The sequence below is a fragment of the Equus caballus genome, chromosome 20 (genome assembly GCF_041296265.1).
Source record: "Equus caballus isolate H_3958 breed thoroughbred chromosome 20, TB-T2T, whole genome shotgun sequence".
NCBI classification, from domain to species: domain Eukaryota; kingdom Metazoa; phylum Chordata; class Mammalia; order Perissodactyla; family Equidae; genus Equus; species Equus caballus.
The window spans coordinates 42236967-42255161 of record NC_091703.1 but is presented as its reverse complement, the minus strand read 5'-3'; the positions used below and the strand labels follow the sequence as shown (position 1 = coordinate 42255161).

General features: G+C 58.5%; 1 protein-coding gene across 1 annotated transcript; it reads left to right on the top strand.

Annotated features, from left to right (window-relative positions):
* The first annotated feature begins 84 nt into the window (after positions 1-84).
* Positions 85-13787, top strand: KCNK17 (potassium two pore domain channel subfamily K member 17). Its single transcript, XM_001917970.5, has 5 exons — positions 85-603; positions 3625-3739; positions 7442-7602; positions 8076-8250; positions 13025-13787. The coding sequence occupies exons 1-5, from the start codon at positions 223-225 to the stop codon at positions 13333-13335; spliced, it is 1143 nt and encodes a 380-aa protein (XP_001918005.3). The 5' UTR covers positions 85-222; the 3' UTR covers positions 13336-13787.
* Positions 13788-18195: the final 4408 nt, after the last annotated feature.

The following is an 18195-nucleotide window of genomic DNA, read 5'->3' as shown; positions in this document are numbered from 1 at the left end:
CTCCAGAGTCCCTCCCACTGCCTGCTACAGGACACGCGGGGGGGCCCTGGGCCCCTTTCCTCTCTGCGCGTGCGGTCACCCAGCGGCCCTCCCCTTCTCCCTGAGCGAGGCCTGGGGGGTGAGCGCTCCACACACACTTGAGGAGGGGCCAGATGCCCACAGCCCGGGTCTCTTTTCGACCCTGGGATTGGATCCCGGCGCGGGGTGGGGCAAGGCTGTCCCATGGCCCAGCACGCCCCTTCTGCTAAGAAAACTGGGCACAGGCAGGCGTTGGCTAGAGAAGGGACCAGCCGAGCTCCTAGCCCTTCCTTTCCGCCTCAGTCCTGGTCCATGGCTCCCGGCTCAGGCCACCCCGCCTGTCCCTCGATGTGCAGAGCGCGAGCGCGGACGGCGTCCGAGGGCAGGGCCCCGAGCTGTGCGGTGCCGGGCACCGTGCTCCTGCTGTTCGTCTACCCCGCTTACCTGGCGCTGGGCACCGGCGTGTTCTGGGTGCTGGAGAGCCCCGCGGCGCATGATGCCACCGAGAGGTTCCAGCACGACAAGTGGGCGCTGCTGCGGAATTTCACGTGTCTGGATGGCCCGGCGCTGGACTTAATGATCCGGGTCAGGGGCGAGCGGGGCTGTCCCGGGCGCGACGGGATGGGCAGGGGACCGCAGGGTGATCGGGCAGAGGGCGAGAGGGCGCTTAAAAGAGAGGTGGAGGGGATAGACGCGGGGACGACAGGGGGCGCGCGTGGCCGGGTAGGGGACGAGAGAGGTGGGCTGGACCGCAGGGGAAAGGGCCCAGGCTCCAGCGAGAGGAAAGCGCAGCGCGGCCCTCTGAGTCCTCTTTTGGGGGCCCTGCGGAGAGATGCGTGGCGCCAACATCCGAATTTGAGTATGAGGACGACAGGGGCGCGCTTAGCTGGGTCGGGAGCTGGAAGGGCCGGCCCGCTCGGTCAGAATAGGGGCACAGCGCGCTTGGCCGGCTTGGGAGGCGGCGGGGCGCGGGTCCAACCCGGACCGCGCGGTGCTGTGTCGGGGTTAGACCTCGAGTGAAGGACGAAAGGTCACATCTGGTCCCTTCCCAGAGAGACCCCAGGAGCAAATATGAGAATTGGGAGCGAGGACGGCAGGAGGCGCTGGGTGTCTAAGGACGAGCAAGACCGAGGGCGGGACCGGCGGGGTCTGGGGGAAAGGGGCGCGGGGAAAGTTTGGCCCAGCGGTGGGTAGAATGGGGCTGAGGCGCGCGTGTCAGAGTCGGGGGTCAGTGGTGGGGCGGGGGGGAGGCTGGGGGCGAGGGAGAGCTCGAAGTGCTCTGACCCGGGTCCGAGGGGAGGAGCAGACGCAGAGGCGCTGTTTGGCTGACCGCCTTACTCCGAGCCTTCGGACACCAGGGGCTAGGCGCGCCCACCCAGCCGCGGGAGGATGCAGAGGTCACTGAGGACAGAGACTGCTCGGAGGGTGGGGACCCAGCGCGGCGCGGGGAGGAGGGGAAGCAAGGGAGGGATCTTCCGGGCGGGGCATGGAGAAAGGATAGAGGCCTCCTTCTCCGACTCTGGGCGGGCGACGCCCAACTAGGAGCTGCTGGGATTCGGCGGAAGTATTAAAGTCCTAGTCCCTACTAGGTCCCTGGGCCCAGACAGCTGCACCCCTGGCCTGAATCCCCACCCCGACCCCTCGCAGTCCCGGTGCCTCCGAGGAGAGGGACGGGACATGTGTCCGGGGCACCTGAGCACAGGTGGTGTCCTGAGCCCTTGGACTGAGCCAATTCGGCAGGGCCTGGAGCTGGGCAGGGCAAAGACCACCTCTGCTAAGGACCTAATACAGCGCCTCCACCCCCCACCACTAAACTTCCACAAATACAGCCGACCACCTGGTCCTGGGGGCTGTGTGATACCCTTGCAAAGGAGGTGAACTTTACTGCAGGCAACCTGGGCAGGGGGAGGTGACAATGAGGGTGATGATAATAGTAAGAAACACTCCCCTAGTATAGCACTCACTGCTTGTTGAGCACTGTTCCTAGTGTACTAACCTGTGTTAACTGGCTTCATCCTCACCTACCTCACATGTGGGTACCATTACACTCATCCCCATTTTAGAGATGAAGAAACCGAGGCTCAGAGAGGTTAAATACAAACACACATGTACACAGGCATGGGGCTGTTACTCGCCATGAGGACTGCCTCAGTGTGGATCTGTGGATGGGGGTGGTTCCCAGCTGGACTTCCATCTCTGTACACTTCCCCTCCAGCCCCCTCCTACTCCACGCCCACTTCACCTCCTTCCTCAACCCTCCTGTGGCTTCAACCATCCCCAGGAATAAAGATGTGGTGCCTCCAACCCAGATCTCCCCGAGGGGTACCAGGGAAGTACATGCAACTTCCTAGCAGCCCTCAAATTCCCCCAAGGTCAAGGGCAAGCAGCCCTCCTCCTCCCAGCCCTGCTCCTCTACCTGTTCCAGATCTCTGTCACTGGCCCCACACCCACACACACTCATACTGGTCTTAGATGCTTCCCTCACTACCCGCACCAAATGGAGCCTGAGGCCTGGGCTTCTGAACATCTCCTCTGTGTTCCTCCTGGACCACCCTGTGCCAGGATGCTGGCCAGGCCCCTCCATCACTCTACACCCCTGTAGGAATCTCTCCCCTTCCAGTCTGCCAACATCTTCTATGCTGCCAGCTGCCACAGAGCCCAAACACCTGATCCTGTCTTCTGTTTGCTCAGTTGCCTTGGATGCAGCCTGCCACTGGCTCCTGGGCAGGGCAGAGCCAAGCATGACCTGGCCCACAACCATCTTTCAGTCTCCTTATTCTACAACCGAGGCACAGTCACACCTCCCAGCCTCTGCTCCTGCTGACCCATCTGCCTAAATGCCCCTCACCAGGGCCAATCCTATCTGGCCCTCAAGGAGGGCCCAACGAGACCATCACTCCCTCCATGAAGCCTTCTGCCCCCACCCCCATCAGAACAAACACCTTTCCTCTCTACTCCAGCTGCCTTAGACTCGTGATAATGGTGACGTTGGCAACCACTAACATTCACCGTGTTCAGGTACTCTTCTAAGTGTTCACACATAATACCTCGTTTAACCCTCACAACAACTCTGTGAAGTGGGTGCCATTAGGATTCCCATTTTATAGATAGGAAAACTGAGGCACAGAGAAGTTGAGCATCTTCCCAGGATCGTGCAGTTGCGCTGACTTTGTGTCCAGAGCTGCAAGGACTGCACTGTGCTAGAGTTAGACAATTTGGCTCCGTCCCACTGAGGACTGAGGTCACGTCTCTTTCATCTCTGGGTTCCCTAAAAGCACCACACAGCAGGCCTGGCCAGTGCTTGTTGCAGGAATGGGAGCGACCAGAGGAGAAAATAAATGGTGTTCTTCCAGCCAGTGAGATATCCTAGGCTGACCTGGGCTCAAGTGAGGGGAAGGAGCTGTCCCCGTGGTTCCTGCCCCTGGGGAGCCCCTGGTTGGAGGGGGAGAGCCTCCTTTCCGTGGACTGGCTGCCATCAAAGAACGGTTGTGAGAATTGTCCACGGGTTTGTGTGTGTGCGTGTATGCATGCGTGTATGCACACGTGTGTGGCTGTGGGTGCAGTCTCCCCCACAGAGCCTAGCGGTCACTGCAGCCTCTCCTTCAGGGCATCATCCAAGCGTACCGGGATGGGGACATCGTCCTCAGCAACACCACCAGCATGGGGCGCTGGGAGCTCATGGGCTCCTTCTTCTTTTCCGTGTCCACCATCACCACCATTGGTAAGGACAGCATGGAGCCAGGTGGGTGGGGCTGGGGAGAGTGGCCTCCCCCTGAGGGATGGGGAGCCAGTTGCTTCTTGGAGAGGTTGTCAGGACCTCGAGACTCCAAGTGTGGTCGGACCCAGCAGCGTGGACACCACCTGAGAGCAGAATCTAGGGCCTCCCGGGCCTGGCGGATTATCTGCTGAATCAGTTTCTGCATTTTACCAAGGCCCCCAGGAGGTTTGTGTGCAATGCTCAAGTCTGAGAAACTCTGCTCTAGGGGACTTCTGCCTCGCACAGCCTCTCGGGGAGCAGAGGCGAGGGAGAGTTGGGAAAGAAGGAGGGGCAGAAATCCAAAAAGAGACTTTCGACCCCCTGTTCTCAGCCTTGGGGAGAGGCGGCCATTCCTGGAGGCCTCTCCTCAACTCCATCACCCCCGTCACCATCCTCTCCAGGCTCCCTTCCTCCCTCACACGGGGACACCTGAGCCAGATCTCCCTCCCGTGTCCCTAACCGTGCCCTGCAGAGAGCTGAGGTGGCGCTTGTCCTGAGAGGGCACCTTGGGGCTGTGGTGGGGGATGGAGGGGAGCAGCCTAGATCCCTCTAGCTCTGAAACCCAGGAAATAACTCAAGCCAGGCGGCCTCATCCCCACCCGGCCCCTGGACCTCTGCCCCGGCCCCCGCCCCTGCATGACACTCGACTGACCACCAGGTGGCAGGCTGACGCCACTGATGCCTCACACTGCCTCCTCCACCAGCTCTTGGCCAGCCAGGATCCTCTCCCAGTGACACCAGTATCCGAGCCTCTGTCCTCCCCAGAGTGGGGCTAGGCAGGAGCACCCAGAGGACACTCCATCTAGTCTGAAGTCAGCTAGTACTTCTTGGAAACAGGTCTTGGGGTCATGCGGGAGCTGGGCCTGTCCTCCACCTTGAGACAAGCATGCTTGGGAGAGCCCTGCGCTCTGGAAGGACTGGCCAGCATGGTGTTTATTCATCTTTACACCGCAGGGTCTAGAACAAGGCACAGCAAACAGTGGGTGCTCAACTAATGCTGACACTTAAGTGAATTCCAAAAAGACCCATCCCACCAGCATTTTTTGAGTGCCAGGGCAGTAGGTGATGTTGCTGCCGTCAGCACGGGTCAGGCCTGCCAGAGAGTGAGTGTCTTCAGTCTCTGAAACCCACACCTCATATACCCTCGACCGCAGACCGGTGACTTTGGCCCACTGAATTCGGTTTCACAGCCTGTCCCAGCCTGGACTATTTCCTTGTTGCTTCCTCACCACCCGGTTCTTCCCTAAAGCTCTCTGAGCCAGCTCTGAGTGGGGAGCAGGACAGAGGATGGGAGACTGGCCTCATTCCCCATGCATGATACAGTAGGATCCAGCCGGGGTCTACTCGTCCCAGGCCCCGTGTGGGGCTGTTTTCCATCAGAGATCTCATTCTGTCCATACAGTCCAACTCCAAGGACAGGGCTTGTTATTTTCACGTCACAGATGAAGAAACTGAGGCACAGAGAATTTGTACTACTTCCTCAGGGTCACATAGCTAGTAAGCAGCAGAGCTGGAATTTGAAACCCAGCTGGGGACCCACAGCTGGAGGAGGGGTCGGCAAGGAGCCAGGCAGAGGGGTAGATGGAAACCAAGAGGTTTACTCTCTCTGGATGCCAACAGGAAGGAGAGTGTCCGCCTTTAGAGGAGGGAAGCTATGATAGCCAAAAGGGGAAGATGGATAGGACTCGAGATGCCTCTGATGTCCTCAGACCAGAAGCTGGTCCAGTGGAATTCAATCATTCATCTGTTCATTCATGCAATAAACATTTATTGAGCACCTTCTATATACAGATGCTTAAGGGTTCACATTCCCATCTACACCTCCTTTGCTTCCTTTCGTCCCACACCACACTTTGTGGTGGATGTCAACATCCCCATTTTACAGACAAAGAAACAGGCTCAGAAAGGTCAAGCCACTTGCCCAAGGTGCCACAGCCTGCAAGGAGCAGAGCTGGGATTCAAACCCAGGAAGTGCCTCTGATTCCAAAGGCCGAGCTCTGCACTTGCCCGAGCTTCGGCCTCGGGACTGAGCTCCCTGAGACCCCTCAGCATGGCAGGGGTGGGTGTAAGCTGCAGTTTCAATACAGTCCACGTGAGTGTGGAACGGTGGGGTGGGGGAGTGCTGAGCCAGCCTGGAGGGGCAGGGATGTTAGGCAGTGACAGAGGGCAGGGTGCAAGGCATCTGTTCACCTATTTACACGAGCATTCCTGTATTTCTCCATTCATTCACTCATTTGTTCATTCCTGTACTCATTCAACACACATATGGTGAGCGTTCAAGTGTCAGGTCCTGTGCCCAATGCTGAGAATATAAAGATGATTAAGACCCAGCCCTGTTCTTGAGGCTCCCTGGTGGGGGCAACCACCATGGAAACAAATGCTCCTTACAGTGGGTTATCCTCAAAGCCGGCAGGGTGCTGGGGAGCTGCTCCATGGGATGGTCTGGACTCAAAGGGCCATTTACAGGTGGGCAAGGATGGGAAGTGTCTTGGCAGAGTGACATGTTCAAAGGCACAGAGGCATGAGGTGGTCTGGGGTTTGGTGGGGCAGGAGTGTGGGCGGAACTGGGAAAGCAGGGGGACCAGATGAGCTTGAGCTCAGCTAGGTGAGAGACTGGGCTCTCCCCAGCAGGTATGATGAATAATAAAGGGTCCTAACCTGCGGGGTGATATCATCAGGTCTGCGTTTTAGAAAGACAAGACAGTGGTTGTGACCAAGAAGGGGGAGACAGAGGTGAGGGCAATGAAGGAGAACCCGGGACGATGGCCAGGGTGACAGAGTCCTCTTAGGAACACCTCCTCCTCTCCTAGCCTCCCCTCCCCTTATCTTCATGACCAGAGGCCCCAGCCTCCACCTCCCCCAGGTTACCTGATGGTCCATTGTCTGCCCTCACTCCTGGAGGGGTTTGGGAGCAAGCCCAGGTGTGTTCATTGGGGTCCTTTGGAAATCAGATATCAAGACAGAATCAGATGTGCAAGAGATTTATTGGCAGCATGGGGGGGAAGGGGAAGTCTTTGAAGGACAAAGGAGAAGGAACAGGAGAGATGGTGACAGCCTCAGCCTGCAAAGCAGGTCTGACACTTGAGAAGGGAGAGAGGGAAGGAGGGGCCTTGAGTGGGATAAACTGCAGGCTCTGGGAAAGGCTCTGCCTGGCGGTGGGAGCCCCCGAGCAGGACTGCCCATCAGAGGAACGCTGCATCGGGCAGGGCTGGCCCAGCTTTGGTGCCCGTCCCTCCAGCTGTCGGCTGGGAGCGGCCTGGAGACAGCGTGCCCTCAGCTTGAAGGGTGCAGTGGATCCTGGAGGTGTAGCGACTGGAGACTCTGCACCCTCCCAGGCTGCTCTCCTGCATCCCTCTGCCCACACAGAGAGGGAGGAAACGAAGAGAGGAGAGACGGGATGCTCACCCTTCCTGGGTTTGAGCTCATGCTCACTGCTGAGCCTCCCAGAGCCTCAGTTTTCCAGTCTGTGACATGTGGGGAATAATCCCCACTTGGAATGGTGGTTGTCAGATTGGACCGAGGGGATGAATGTATAGGGGCCCCTGCACCGCGCTGGGATGGGAAAGGGAGGCCTCGATAAGTACCAGCTGCCACACCTGGAGTGGGTCAGGAATGCAGGCTCCTGGGGATGGAAAGGTCCCCTGAAGCACCCCCGTCTCACCTCAGGCTACGGCAACCTGAGCCCCCACACCATGGCCGCCCGCCTCTTCTGCATCTTCTTCGCACTCGTGGGGATCCCGCTCAACCTCGTGGTGCTCAACCGCCTGGGGCACCTCATGCAGCAGGCGGTGCACCGCTGTGCCCGCAGGCTGGGGAGCGCCTGGCAGGTGAGGGGCTGCAGCGTGGGGGCAGGGACGGGCCACCTCGAGAAGGAGGCGGCTCGTGGGAATCGGGGTCACTGATGGCGAGGGCAGCCCCTGCCCGGAGTGAGAAAAAGACGGCTCTGGTGGGAATGGGGGTTCAGGAGGGTGAGTTGCTGGTGGGAATAGGCGTTACTTCTGGGAATCGGGGTTCCTGGTGGGGATGTGGTGGGGTTATGGGTCACTGCCCACAGTGGGGGTCTTAGTAATAAAGGGGCATCAGGGGAGGAGATGTGGTGGGACCCAGAGGCCAGGAAGGGGCAGCCCAGGTCTTGGCTGGGAGTCTGGAGAACACAGACCACGTGGAGAGGCACGAGGGCAGCCCCCTTCTTGCTGAGGCAGTGCTTGCTGCCTCCAGCTCAGTACCCCCAGGCTATCTGCTCCCGGCTCCCCCACACTGGGCAGAGGCCACATGGGGCTGGGCGCTGTGTGCACCACAGGACCCGGCCAAGGCCCAGTGGCTGGCGGGCTCCAGCGCCCTCCTCTCCGGCCTCCTGCTCTTCCTGCTGCTGCCCCCGCTGCTCTTCTCGCACGTGGAGGGCTGGAGCTATGTGGAGGGCTTCTACTTCGCCTTCATGACCCTCAGCACCGTGGGCTTCGGCGATTACGTGATTGGTGAGAGCCCCAGCGGGCGGCAGGGGTAGAGGGGGGCATGTCCCCTGTAGTCAGGCCCTGTGGGGGTTGGAGGCTCAGAGTCCAGAGGACACGGTCCTTGGCATGTTCAACCTGCCTTTGCTGTGTGATAGGGCTAAGGTCACCCAGCTAAAAAGTAAGCCACAACTCCTGGCCACCTTGACAAGGGCTGGGAGGGCTCACAGGTCCACAGGCTCCACCATTGTTCTTAGAGCTCCCCAGATAAGGGAGTCCCTGACCTCCCTCCCCCGTCCATCCTTGTCCTGGGATCTCTCTGCCTCACTTCACCCTCCCCCATGAAACGCCGAGCTTCCCACTACCCAGGGGCTGGGGCACGTATTCCATATCACGGCCCACAGTGATCAGGCAGGAGAGTCTAGGAGACTCAAGAAACCCCAGCCTCCCCCAACCCCCACCAGGGAACAACGGGCGGCCAGACTCTGAGTGCCAGCCAGGAAGGACTGCGGGGTCCAGAGGGCCCACTGTGGGCAAGACAAGGGCCCCAGACCTTGCATGTTAAAGCCGAGGCAGATACCCACCAGGTGGCAGTGGAGGACATTCTGCAGGGTGGCAGGGATGGCTGGGCCCCTCCCCACCCCCCCACCCCCCCAATCCCCCCCACCCCACCCCCCCGCCCCTGCCACCCCGTTCAGCCTCATCATGCCCCTCGGCTCCCGCCCCTGAGGGTTTAGCATAGGGCCAGTGGGCCCCCGCACCAGCACCACGCTCGGATCCCCGGCCCTAACTTGCCGGGGAGGCCCTGCTCTTCTTCACCCCTTCGGAGACAAAACCCAGCCTGGAATATTGAAATGAGGTTTTACCAAAGTGACAAACAGCTGACTCATCAGGCAACCTAGAGGACGATTGTCACCCCTGAGGAGGAAGCTGAAGCACAGAGAGGCCAAGTCATTTGCCTGAGATTGCACAGCTAGTGAGATATGAATTCTGATCTGTTTGACCTCAAAGTTCCTCCTCTTTCCTCACATACCCCCTCTCTAGGCCTCAGGGTTCCTGTCTGTAGAGTGAGGGGCCTGGGCTGGGTGCTCACTAAGACCCCCTTGGTGCCTTCTGGCCTGTGGGCAAGGTCCCCTTCCCAGAACCTCTCCTTCTCCAGGAAGAAGGCAGGGCCTGGTGTCAGGGCCTCCTGCTGCCCCTGCCTGATTCCTCCGTCCTGGGAAGGAGGCTGTTGCTCTGGGAGGAAATCCGTGGGAAGGTTTCTTCCAACCAAGTCGTGTTCCCACTCCTCCATTCAGCATGGAGAGATGTGTCTGAGGAGAGCAGAGCCCCGCAGCTCCAAGGGCCACCTCTGCCCCCTCACAGCTCAGAGGTTGATTCTTAGATCTGTCCTCCCCTCTGTTCCCACTGCCATTTCCCTAGTCCAGGCAGGGCTGTTTCATATAGCCAGTTGGGCATGTTGGGCACTGCACAATCCTAAGCGGTTGTCATTCACACAAAGCACGTTGAGGATGGCACCCATGGAGTTGTGCAGCCTTTATCCTTGTCCCCCCTCGGCTCTTACAACCTTTAAGAATGATAAGTGCTGGGCCAGCCCCTGTGGCCTAGTGGTTAAGTTCGGTGCACTCTGCTTCAGCAGCCCAGGTTTGGTTCACCTATGCCGCTTGTCTAGCCATGGCCATGCTGTGATGGTGGCCCACATACAAAAAGAGGAAGATTAGCAACAGATGTTAGCTCAGGGCAAATCTTCCAAAGCAGAAAAAAAAAAAATTTGACAAATGCTATCATGTGACCTGCCTAGCTCCTCTGAAAGCCTTCAGTTTTTCCCATAGTCTTAGGTTGGAGTCCAAACTCCATGACCACGCCTACGAGGGCCTTCCCTGTGACTGGGCCCTGCCTCCCTCTCCACTCAGCTCTCCACCTTCCATGCTGCACTCGGGCCATCACGAAATCCTCTTCTGACCAGCCCAGGGCTGGGTGATGTCATGGTACTGCGGCAGCCTCCCCTCAGGGGATGAAACTCAGGATTCGCCCCAGTGATGGTCCTAAACCCAGAAGGTCTGGTCCTTAGAGGGCACCCAGTGAAGAGAGGACAGGAGAAGTGGAAACAAGACCCCCAGCTACGGTCCCTCGGTACCCACTGACCACCAGGGCCCCCAAAGTTTGGTCCTGGGTGGGGATAGCTGGCCGTAGGCTGCCCGGGAAGGCTGCCTGGAGAAGCATCTAGGAGGTGGATGGGGAAGCTCGATGAGGGCGTTATGAAGCCCCACAGCCCCATGAGACAGGGCAGGGCGGGAGGGACCCCTCTAGATGTGGGCACCCCAGAAGTGGGAGGAAAGGCCTCTGCCACCACCCAGGGAGGGGCAGTGACCTCAGCTCGGCCGGCTCTGGGGCAGTGAGGCAGCTGATCTGGGTCCTTGCTACCCTGTGAGCCCCCGGTAGGGAGCGGCAGGGCAGGGGAGGCTGGCGTACCTATGGGGCACAGACCCCCCAGAGCCCCCTTCCACCCCACACCCTGACCAAGGAGGCCTGGCCCAAACCTACACGGGCCCCTTAAGCCCAGAGGCACTGCCCGGGCAGACCACTCCCGCCAAGGGGCTGTGGGCCGAGCTGCCCCTTGCACCTCATCCCGGAGACCTGCTACTTGCTCTGGGTCCCTGTGCGGTCATTTCAGTGCCTCCTGGCAAGTGACCACACTGAGAGCCCCCGAATGTCCCCTCTACCAAGGGGAAGCTGAGGCCCAGAGAGGCGAAGGAAGTTGATTAAGGTACAGAGCAGGCAATCCAAGGGCAGGTTTAGGATAGACTCCCAAGCCAGGGCTCCTCATTTGCATATGTTCCAGAATCTTCCATAGCTGAGAGGGGATCCACCCTCACCTCTATTCCCGTGTCTCTCAGCCTCGCTTCTCCTCCAGAGACAAGGTCAAACCCTTTTCTTGCGTGGGAATGCTGAGGTCCACCACCTGGACTCGGGGTGTCCGTGATCCGCATGTCAGCAGCCACAGGGGTGTTATCTTCACAGCCACTCCTCTTTGCCCCCAGGGCTGTGGCCGGAGCAGCCCTCGGCCCCAGCTGCCTGCTCCTCCCTGGCCCCAGATCCCCCGCTTCCCCCAATTGCATTTGCGACTCAGTTGAGCGCCTTGCCAGCTGCCAGGTCTCCTGCCACTTATGATTTCTGCAAAAACAATGAAATCAAAGGGGAGAAGAACTCCTCCTCCCCTCCGTCGCCAGGAGCAGGCCGAGCTGGCGGGCAGCAGGCGCAGGAGCTGGCTCCCCGCTGATCTCATTTGGGACCACCAGCGGAATGGCGGCCCCGTAACCCAATCAGCCTAATCCAATCCCGGCTCCTGCCAGGTGGCAAGGTTGGGTCCATGGCTGCAGGCTCATCCCCGAGCTGGGGCCCAGAAGAGGAGCCCGGCCCTGGGAGGACAGGGCAGAGAGGTTGTCCTGGGCCAGCAGGACAGGTTGGGCGTTGGAGAGAGGGCTAGTACAGGGAGTGAGACAGAAAAGGGTGTCAAGGAAACAGGAGGACGGTCTCTGCCCTTTGAATGATCCCGGTCTGCTGAGGGAGGCAAGACAGACCCCAGGAAACGGACAGAAGGAAGAACTAACTTAAGGAGCAGGCCCTTGTCTTGACAGCAACCCCCATCCATCCCCTCCCTCGGCTGTTACTCATCCTGTCCTGACCGTGTTGAGGGCCCAGTGCAGGGATCCAACAGTGAGCAAAACAACCGCCCAACGACAGCGACCAACGCACCAGACTGCATGCCAGGCCCCATTCTGAGCACTTTCAATGCATTAACCCACATGATGGTCACAACAGTCCTAGGAAGTAGACACCCTTATCACCTCCGTTTTATAGATAAGGAAGCTGAGGCCCAGAGAATAAGTAACTTACCCAGCAAAAGCACATGTGCTGTGAGAGAGTGTAACAGAGGGGCCCATGCTAGTCTCTGGGGAGGCAAGTCTGAGCTGCGATCTGAAGGATGAGGGGAAGTTAACCAGGCCAAGAGGAATTGGAAATCAAGATCCTTCTGAGTTGGGAGGACAGCAAGCGCAAAGGCCCTGGGGCAGGAAGGGTGATCGATGGAGAAGTGGGGAAACAACCAGAGTGACTGGAGAACAGCACTCAAAGGGGACAGATGTGCAAATCGAGGCTGAGGAAGTAGTTAGGGGGCGTTGGGTTAAGAATTTAGGACTTCCTCCTAAAAGCCAAGGAGGAGAAATTATTTTCCCTCTTTCACAGGGGAGGGACATTCAGACAGATGACGGTCATACAGCTGGTAAGAACTGAGGCAGGGTACAAACTCCATCGGTTCCATCTGTTCTTCCTAAAGCTCCTGGCAAGCTGTGTCCCTTCAGATAAGAGCAAACCAAACACAGAGACAGGCAAACAGCAGAACGGGCATCAGGCTCTCTGGGAGGGCTGGTTAAAACACAGATTACCTGCCCCACCCCCAGAGTTTCTGAGTCCATGGGTCTGGGGGGCGCCGATCATGTGCATTTCTAACAAACTCTCAGGTGATGCTGATGCAGCTGGTCCAGGGACCCCACCTGGAGAGCCAATGGGGTAGAGCTCGAACAGAGTCCCTCAGAAAGACAGAGAGGAAATTTAGTTCCCAACCCAGGGTGGCAATCCAGGGAGGCTTCCTGAAATCCCAGGGAGGGGACCACAAGGTCAGCAAGCTGGGACCAGTGTGGACTTCCCACGTTCTGCATCAAGGCAGGTGTATCTGTTTCTGCTTTGGGGATGTGGCCCCGGCTTCCCCCGGCCTCCATCCTCTGACCTGCCTCTCCCCCAGGCATGGACCCCTCCCGGAGGTACCCGCTGTGGTACAAGAACACGGTGTCCCTGTGGATCCTCTTTGGGATGGCCTGGCTGGCCCTGATCATCAAACTGCTCCTCTCCCTACTGGAGACCCCGAGGGGACTGTATTCCTGCTACCACCATAGCTCCAAGGGGGACTTCGAGCCCCAAAGCTGGAGGCAGGGCCCAGATGGGGAGGCAGAGCCCCACTGCCCCCAGCCAGGCGGCTCTCCAGAGGGACTTACGGAAACCACGCAGCATCCAGAACCCTCTGCTCAGGTCTCACGCTGTGGAAGAGACAGCTAGTTATACTCCAGAATTTGTTCCATCTTCTTCCACTAACCGGACCCTGATTTTAAGCCTGGCACATGATGACCCAGGTGAAAGATGACATTTTTCATCTTCCTTTGAGACGAGGTGCTGCTATATGATTAAATTCTGCCTGATAGATACATAGAAAAGTATCCTGTGTGACTAATGGATGTGACTTTCAGTGGGGTGGGGGGCAGGGAGAAGCAGGCAGTGTGTGGTCCTCTTCCTCACTTCTTCTTCTAGCTGGCTGCAATGTTGATATGGTGGCTGGAGCTCTGGCAGCCTTGTTGCACTATGAGGTAGAGGCCATATTTGAGATTGATGACACAATAAGATAGAAAGAGCCAGGATCCCTGATGATTGCAGAGCCGCTATAACAAACCTGGACTGAATACCACCAGACTTCATTTATGTGAGAGAAAAATAAATGTTGATCTTATTTAAAACTCTCTTATTTGGGTTTTTTGGTCACTCACAATAAAACTAATTCTAATGGACACACACACCCAGAGACTGGAGCACACAGAGAGAGAGGCCACCGCCTCCCCAGGTGAGTTTGCCCAGGACTGGAGGAGAGAAAGGACTGAGGGCGGGAGTGCAGGCACCCTATGCCTCCAGAGGGCCTCCAGGTAAACTCCCTGAAGACTTCTGACAACTCTGAGGATTGTTACCGCCAGCAGGAAGCTGGTCCCAGTTCGGCTGCTGAGTCCCTGCTCCACCGCTTACTCACTGCACAGGAAAGCCAGGGGCAGAGCAGTGGGCTCCTCCTGCCTCCCCCGCCCCCTGGCATTTGAAGGCTCCAACCATGGTTTGCAAAGCCAGGCAGGTTTTGCAGAGGTCACATCCGTTCGTAGAGGACTTCTGTCTCTCAGAGTTGCTACTAAGACAGCTCATAACAGTGTGGCCCCCACCACACCAAGGCCCCCAAGCCCAGCAGGAGCCCCAGGCAGGACCAGCCAGCACCTGAGGGTCTCCCGAGACAGCTGGCTTCTTGGCCTCAGTGGGCACCTGCGACTCTGCTCCTCTCTCCATCCTACGGGTAGCATCCCACGGACCCAGAGGGCTCCATGTGACCCCTCCCTGGAGACAAAGCCCTCGGCCTCAGGGTCCTCCTGGAACTGGGTCGGGGGCTGCCTTTTGGCCAAGGAAGAAGGAAGGCTGTGACACCATCCAGCTTGCGCCATCTGGCCTGGCCCTAAGTGGACCAAGGCCCAGCCCAAGAGCAAACAGCAGCCAGTGAACAGCAGGGCCCGTGCCCACTTCCTAAGGCCCACGGGCTGGGCAGACGAAAGCGGCCGTGGGGACAAGACGGCTGGAGGTCTGGAAGCAGCATCCTTGTCCTCAGAAAGAGAGGACTCCAGAAAGAGAACCTCGCTCAAAACAGAGCGGGAGAGGCCGGAGTACTGGGTCTCCGCGGCGGTCCCAGCTCTGTCTCGCCTCGGGCCCCTTTCTCCTCCGGCCTGGGCTCTCTGACAGAGTCTCTCTCCCCATCACAGCCTTCCTATGCACACCCCTCCTGCTCAGAATGCCCGCCTCAGGGGAGCCAACCTGAGAGGCTGGGGGCGGCTGCTCAGAAGAGGGCTTCTGATTGGCCGGCGGCTCAGAGGAAGGCTTCTGATTGGCCAGTTCCTTACAGAAGTCTGCTCTGCAGGCGATGAGAACAGTCGCGGGAACTCTGAAGGACAAACTCAGACAGCGGGGAGGGGTCGCGGGGAAGAAACGTAGGTGAATGGTGAGGGCTCGTGGAGTCGGGGGAGAAGAGGAAGGAACCAGGGTGGGAGCTCCCCAGAGAGGTCTGGATCCGGGAAAGGCTCAGGAACGGAGAATTAGACCTCGGGACAGAAATCACAGAACAGAACGGGAGGTCGCTCCCTCGCAGACGAAAGCGGGGAGAAGTAGCACTGAGGACGACAGGATGGGGCAGCCTGAGAAAGCTGCCCGGCAATGTGCTCATTTACACAGCCTCGCCAGACCACCAAGGCCCTGAGGAGGAGGGAGAGGGGCTCCCCAGAGCACTACGGTGTGGCTGGGAAGAGTGTGCAGTTTGGAGCCAGCCTGCCTGGCTCACCCTGTCTGTGACCCCGGACCAATCACTAAGGTCTCTTTGTATCAGTTTTCTCCTCTGCAAAACAGACAAGAGCAGGATTGATCCCGGGGGGCAATGGGTGAGCCACCTCATAAAGTAGCAGGAGCGTGTGCGTCAGCCCGGAGGAGTCGCGATGTGCATTTCAGAGCTGGCAGCCAGCAGCAGGCCCCAGGGACCCCGCAGGAGGCAGACGCTGTGCAGGCCAGCGGCTACGTGGCAGGCAGAGCCTCTGCTGACCCTTCTCGGGCCTTGGGACTGGCCAGGAAGGCTGGGCTGAGCTAGCAGTGACGCAGGACTGAGCCTGCCCTTGGGGGCTCCCAGGATGATACCATCAGGCTGCTGGCCAGGATGAAGGGTCTGGACACGCATGACTCACAGGGGAACCTCCCACAATGCCGAGGGGCAGGCGGACCCCTCACACCCCCTGCTGTCTCTGCCGTCCTTCCTGGGCGGGCTGCCCAGCTCTGTGGCTTCAGTGCAGCCAGAGCAATTGCAGACTTGGTGTCACATGGTGGTTCCCTTTAATGCAGTGACATCTTTTATCTTCATCATTAATATTTCCCAACATTTTTGGGGTATTTTGTGTGTGTCAGGCACTGTTCTAAGTTCTTGACTTATACTAAGTCATTTACTTCTCCTGTCAACTCTGAGAAAGGAGCTATTATTTTTAATGCTGTTCTAAGACGGGAGGAAATGAGCTGTCTGATGGATGCTAAGACCAAAGGTAGCCACCTGTCCCCGTGGGCAGTCATGAGGGTTGCTGCCGGCCTGGCCGAGAGATAAGTGCCTGGGCTGGGGGGCGAGGAGACACTGACTTTAAGCCCTATAAGATCTTGAGCAGCCACTCCCCTTTCTATGCCTCAGCTTCTTCCCCTGTGAAAGAGCAGGCTGGCTTCATGGAGCCTGAATCCTACTACTTACACTCCCTCAGCTTGTTTCTGGATTGTTCAAATGGACCACGTTTCTGGGAGGGCCGTTCCTGGCCCCACCCATCTCCTGGGGCTGTCTTAAGTGTCTGGATCCAAGCAGGTCTGTCTGTCTCTCTCTCTCTCAATCTTTCATTTCAGGAGCCAGGCCAGAGAAGGACTTGACTCAGTGGAAGCCGAAGGAGTCCTCAGTCTGGGGTAACAGCGATGCTGAGACTCCCCGTCCCTAATTCCCCTCCACCCTCACCTCGCTGCATCCCCACCCCTGGGCTCCTGCCCGGGCAGCACTGCCCTGAAGTCAGCCCCGCTGATCACCCTTCTCCACCCTCCCCAAACCACTCACATGATGGGCTCTGGGCCTCCCACCACACCGTGCCTCCCGCCTCCACCACCATACACACGCAGTGCTGGGCCCCACCCCACTGACCCTCCTCCCCGCAGGACACAGCGCTGGATCCTGTATCTCCTGCCCTCCTCTGCCCTTTGCTGGTGGAAACTCATCTCCAGTTAACATTGTTCCTTGAGGCCAAGGAGACAGCAGCCCCCCGCCCCCATGGCCCTCTCAGCACACACAGGGTCTTTGCTCAAGATTCTCAGCCCACCCCCACTCCAGTCACAAAACCTCTCCCAACCCCTCAAGGAGCCATGGCAGCCCGAGGCCTGGAGGCAGGAAGGAGCCCAGAGCTGAGTACTTCCCACCTCAGTTAGAGCTCTTGTGAGGAGTCGGGGATGCTCCCCTGCAACCAGCACATTTTCTAGAAGTTGAAAGCAAAACCCTGCAGACTGGCTCCCCACCAGCCACTGCTGAGCTCCCTGCCCCTGCCTGGCCCTGGGGTTGGGATCCTGTTCAGCCTTTGCTGGCATTCCAACCTTTCCACATCTTTTCAGACCAACGTTTACCTCATTTATTCTTCCCTGGACTCAGGCAGATGTGAATCTCTATCCTGACTCTATCGCTTACTTGCTGGGCAACCTTTGAGAAGTCACATAACCTCTCTGAGCCTTAGTCTCCCCATTCCTAAAATGGAAATCCTGATACCAAACTCAGGAATGTTTTGATGAGTTGGGGGGAAGGCAGCTGAGTAATGGATGAGAAAGCACCCATGTTGCATCTGGCACATAACAGGGCTCAGAAATATTTGTTCCCTCCTTTTCTTTTCTTCCTGGACTGAAGCTCTAGCCCCCTCAACCCTCTTCCATCAGGCAGCTCGTGGAGACCTGCTGTGCCCCTTCCTCTGAGAAGACCTCCTGGAGCAGCCTGCCCTTTGGCCTCCAGTGAGCTTGGGAGGGGCAGGAAATGAGGTGGGGATGGAGGGAATAAGATTGCCAAGGCTTTGGGAGGCGAGGCGAGGAGACAGGCTGTAAAACGGGAGGGTCAGTGTGTGTCTTGGAGGAGCAGCTCCCAATCCGCCCACTGGCCAGGGTCACTGCCTTGGGGGTGGGGCCAGAGAGGGGCGGGCGGGAGCCTCCAGCAGGACTCGGTTGTTACTCTCCTTGGCTCCCTCTCCCCACCCACTCTCTGAGGTTCTCTGAAGCCCTGAACCCCGCAGTGGGGGACAGAGGCTGACCCCCAAGGACTGAATCACCCAGGCTCCTTCAGTCTTTGGCTTCTGACTTGATTAGATCCAAGATGGGAAGTGATGGGAGGGCCAGGGGGAAATAGTCAGGGCATTCCCGGCCTCTCCCTGCAGGCCCTGGTTTGGCAGTGGCTGTGTGCCTCTCCTAAGGTGCAGTCCCTGTCCTGGTGGCCCCTTTCCCAGGGCAGTGACAAGGGCTGGGTTCTAGGAACAGTGCCCTCTCTTGGCTGCTCTGGCCTGGGAGTGGTACCAATTCCACACTATT

Bases quoted from the DNA above. Each gene is read 5' to 3' on its own strand.
- KCNK17 (XM_001917970.5), top strand. From the start codon at position 223: ATGGCCCAGCACGCCCCTTCTGCTAAGAAAACTGGGCACAGGCAGGCG. The intron at 604-3,624 runs GTCAGGGGCGAG...CCTCTCCTTCAG, and splicing joins CGCTGGACTTAATGATCCGG to GGCATCATCCAAGCGTACCG. The intron at 8,251-13,024 runs GTGAGAGCCCCA...CCTCTCCCCCAG, and splicing joins CTTCGGCGATTACGTGATTG to GCATGGACCCCTCCCGGAGG.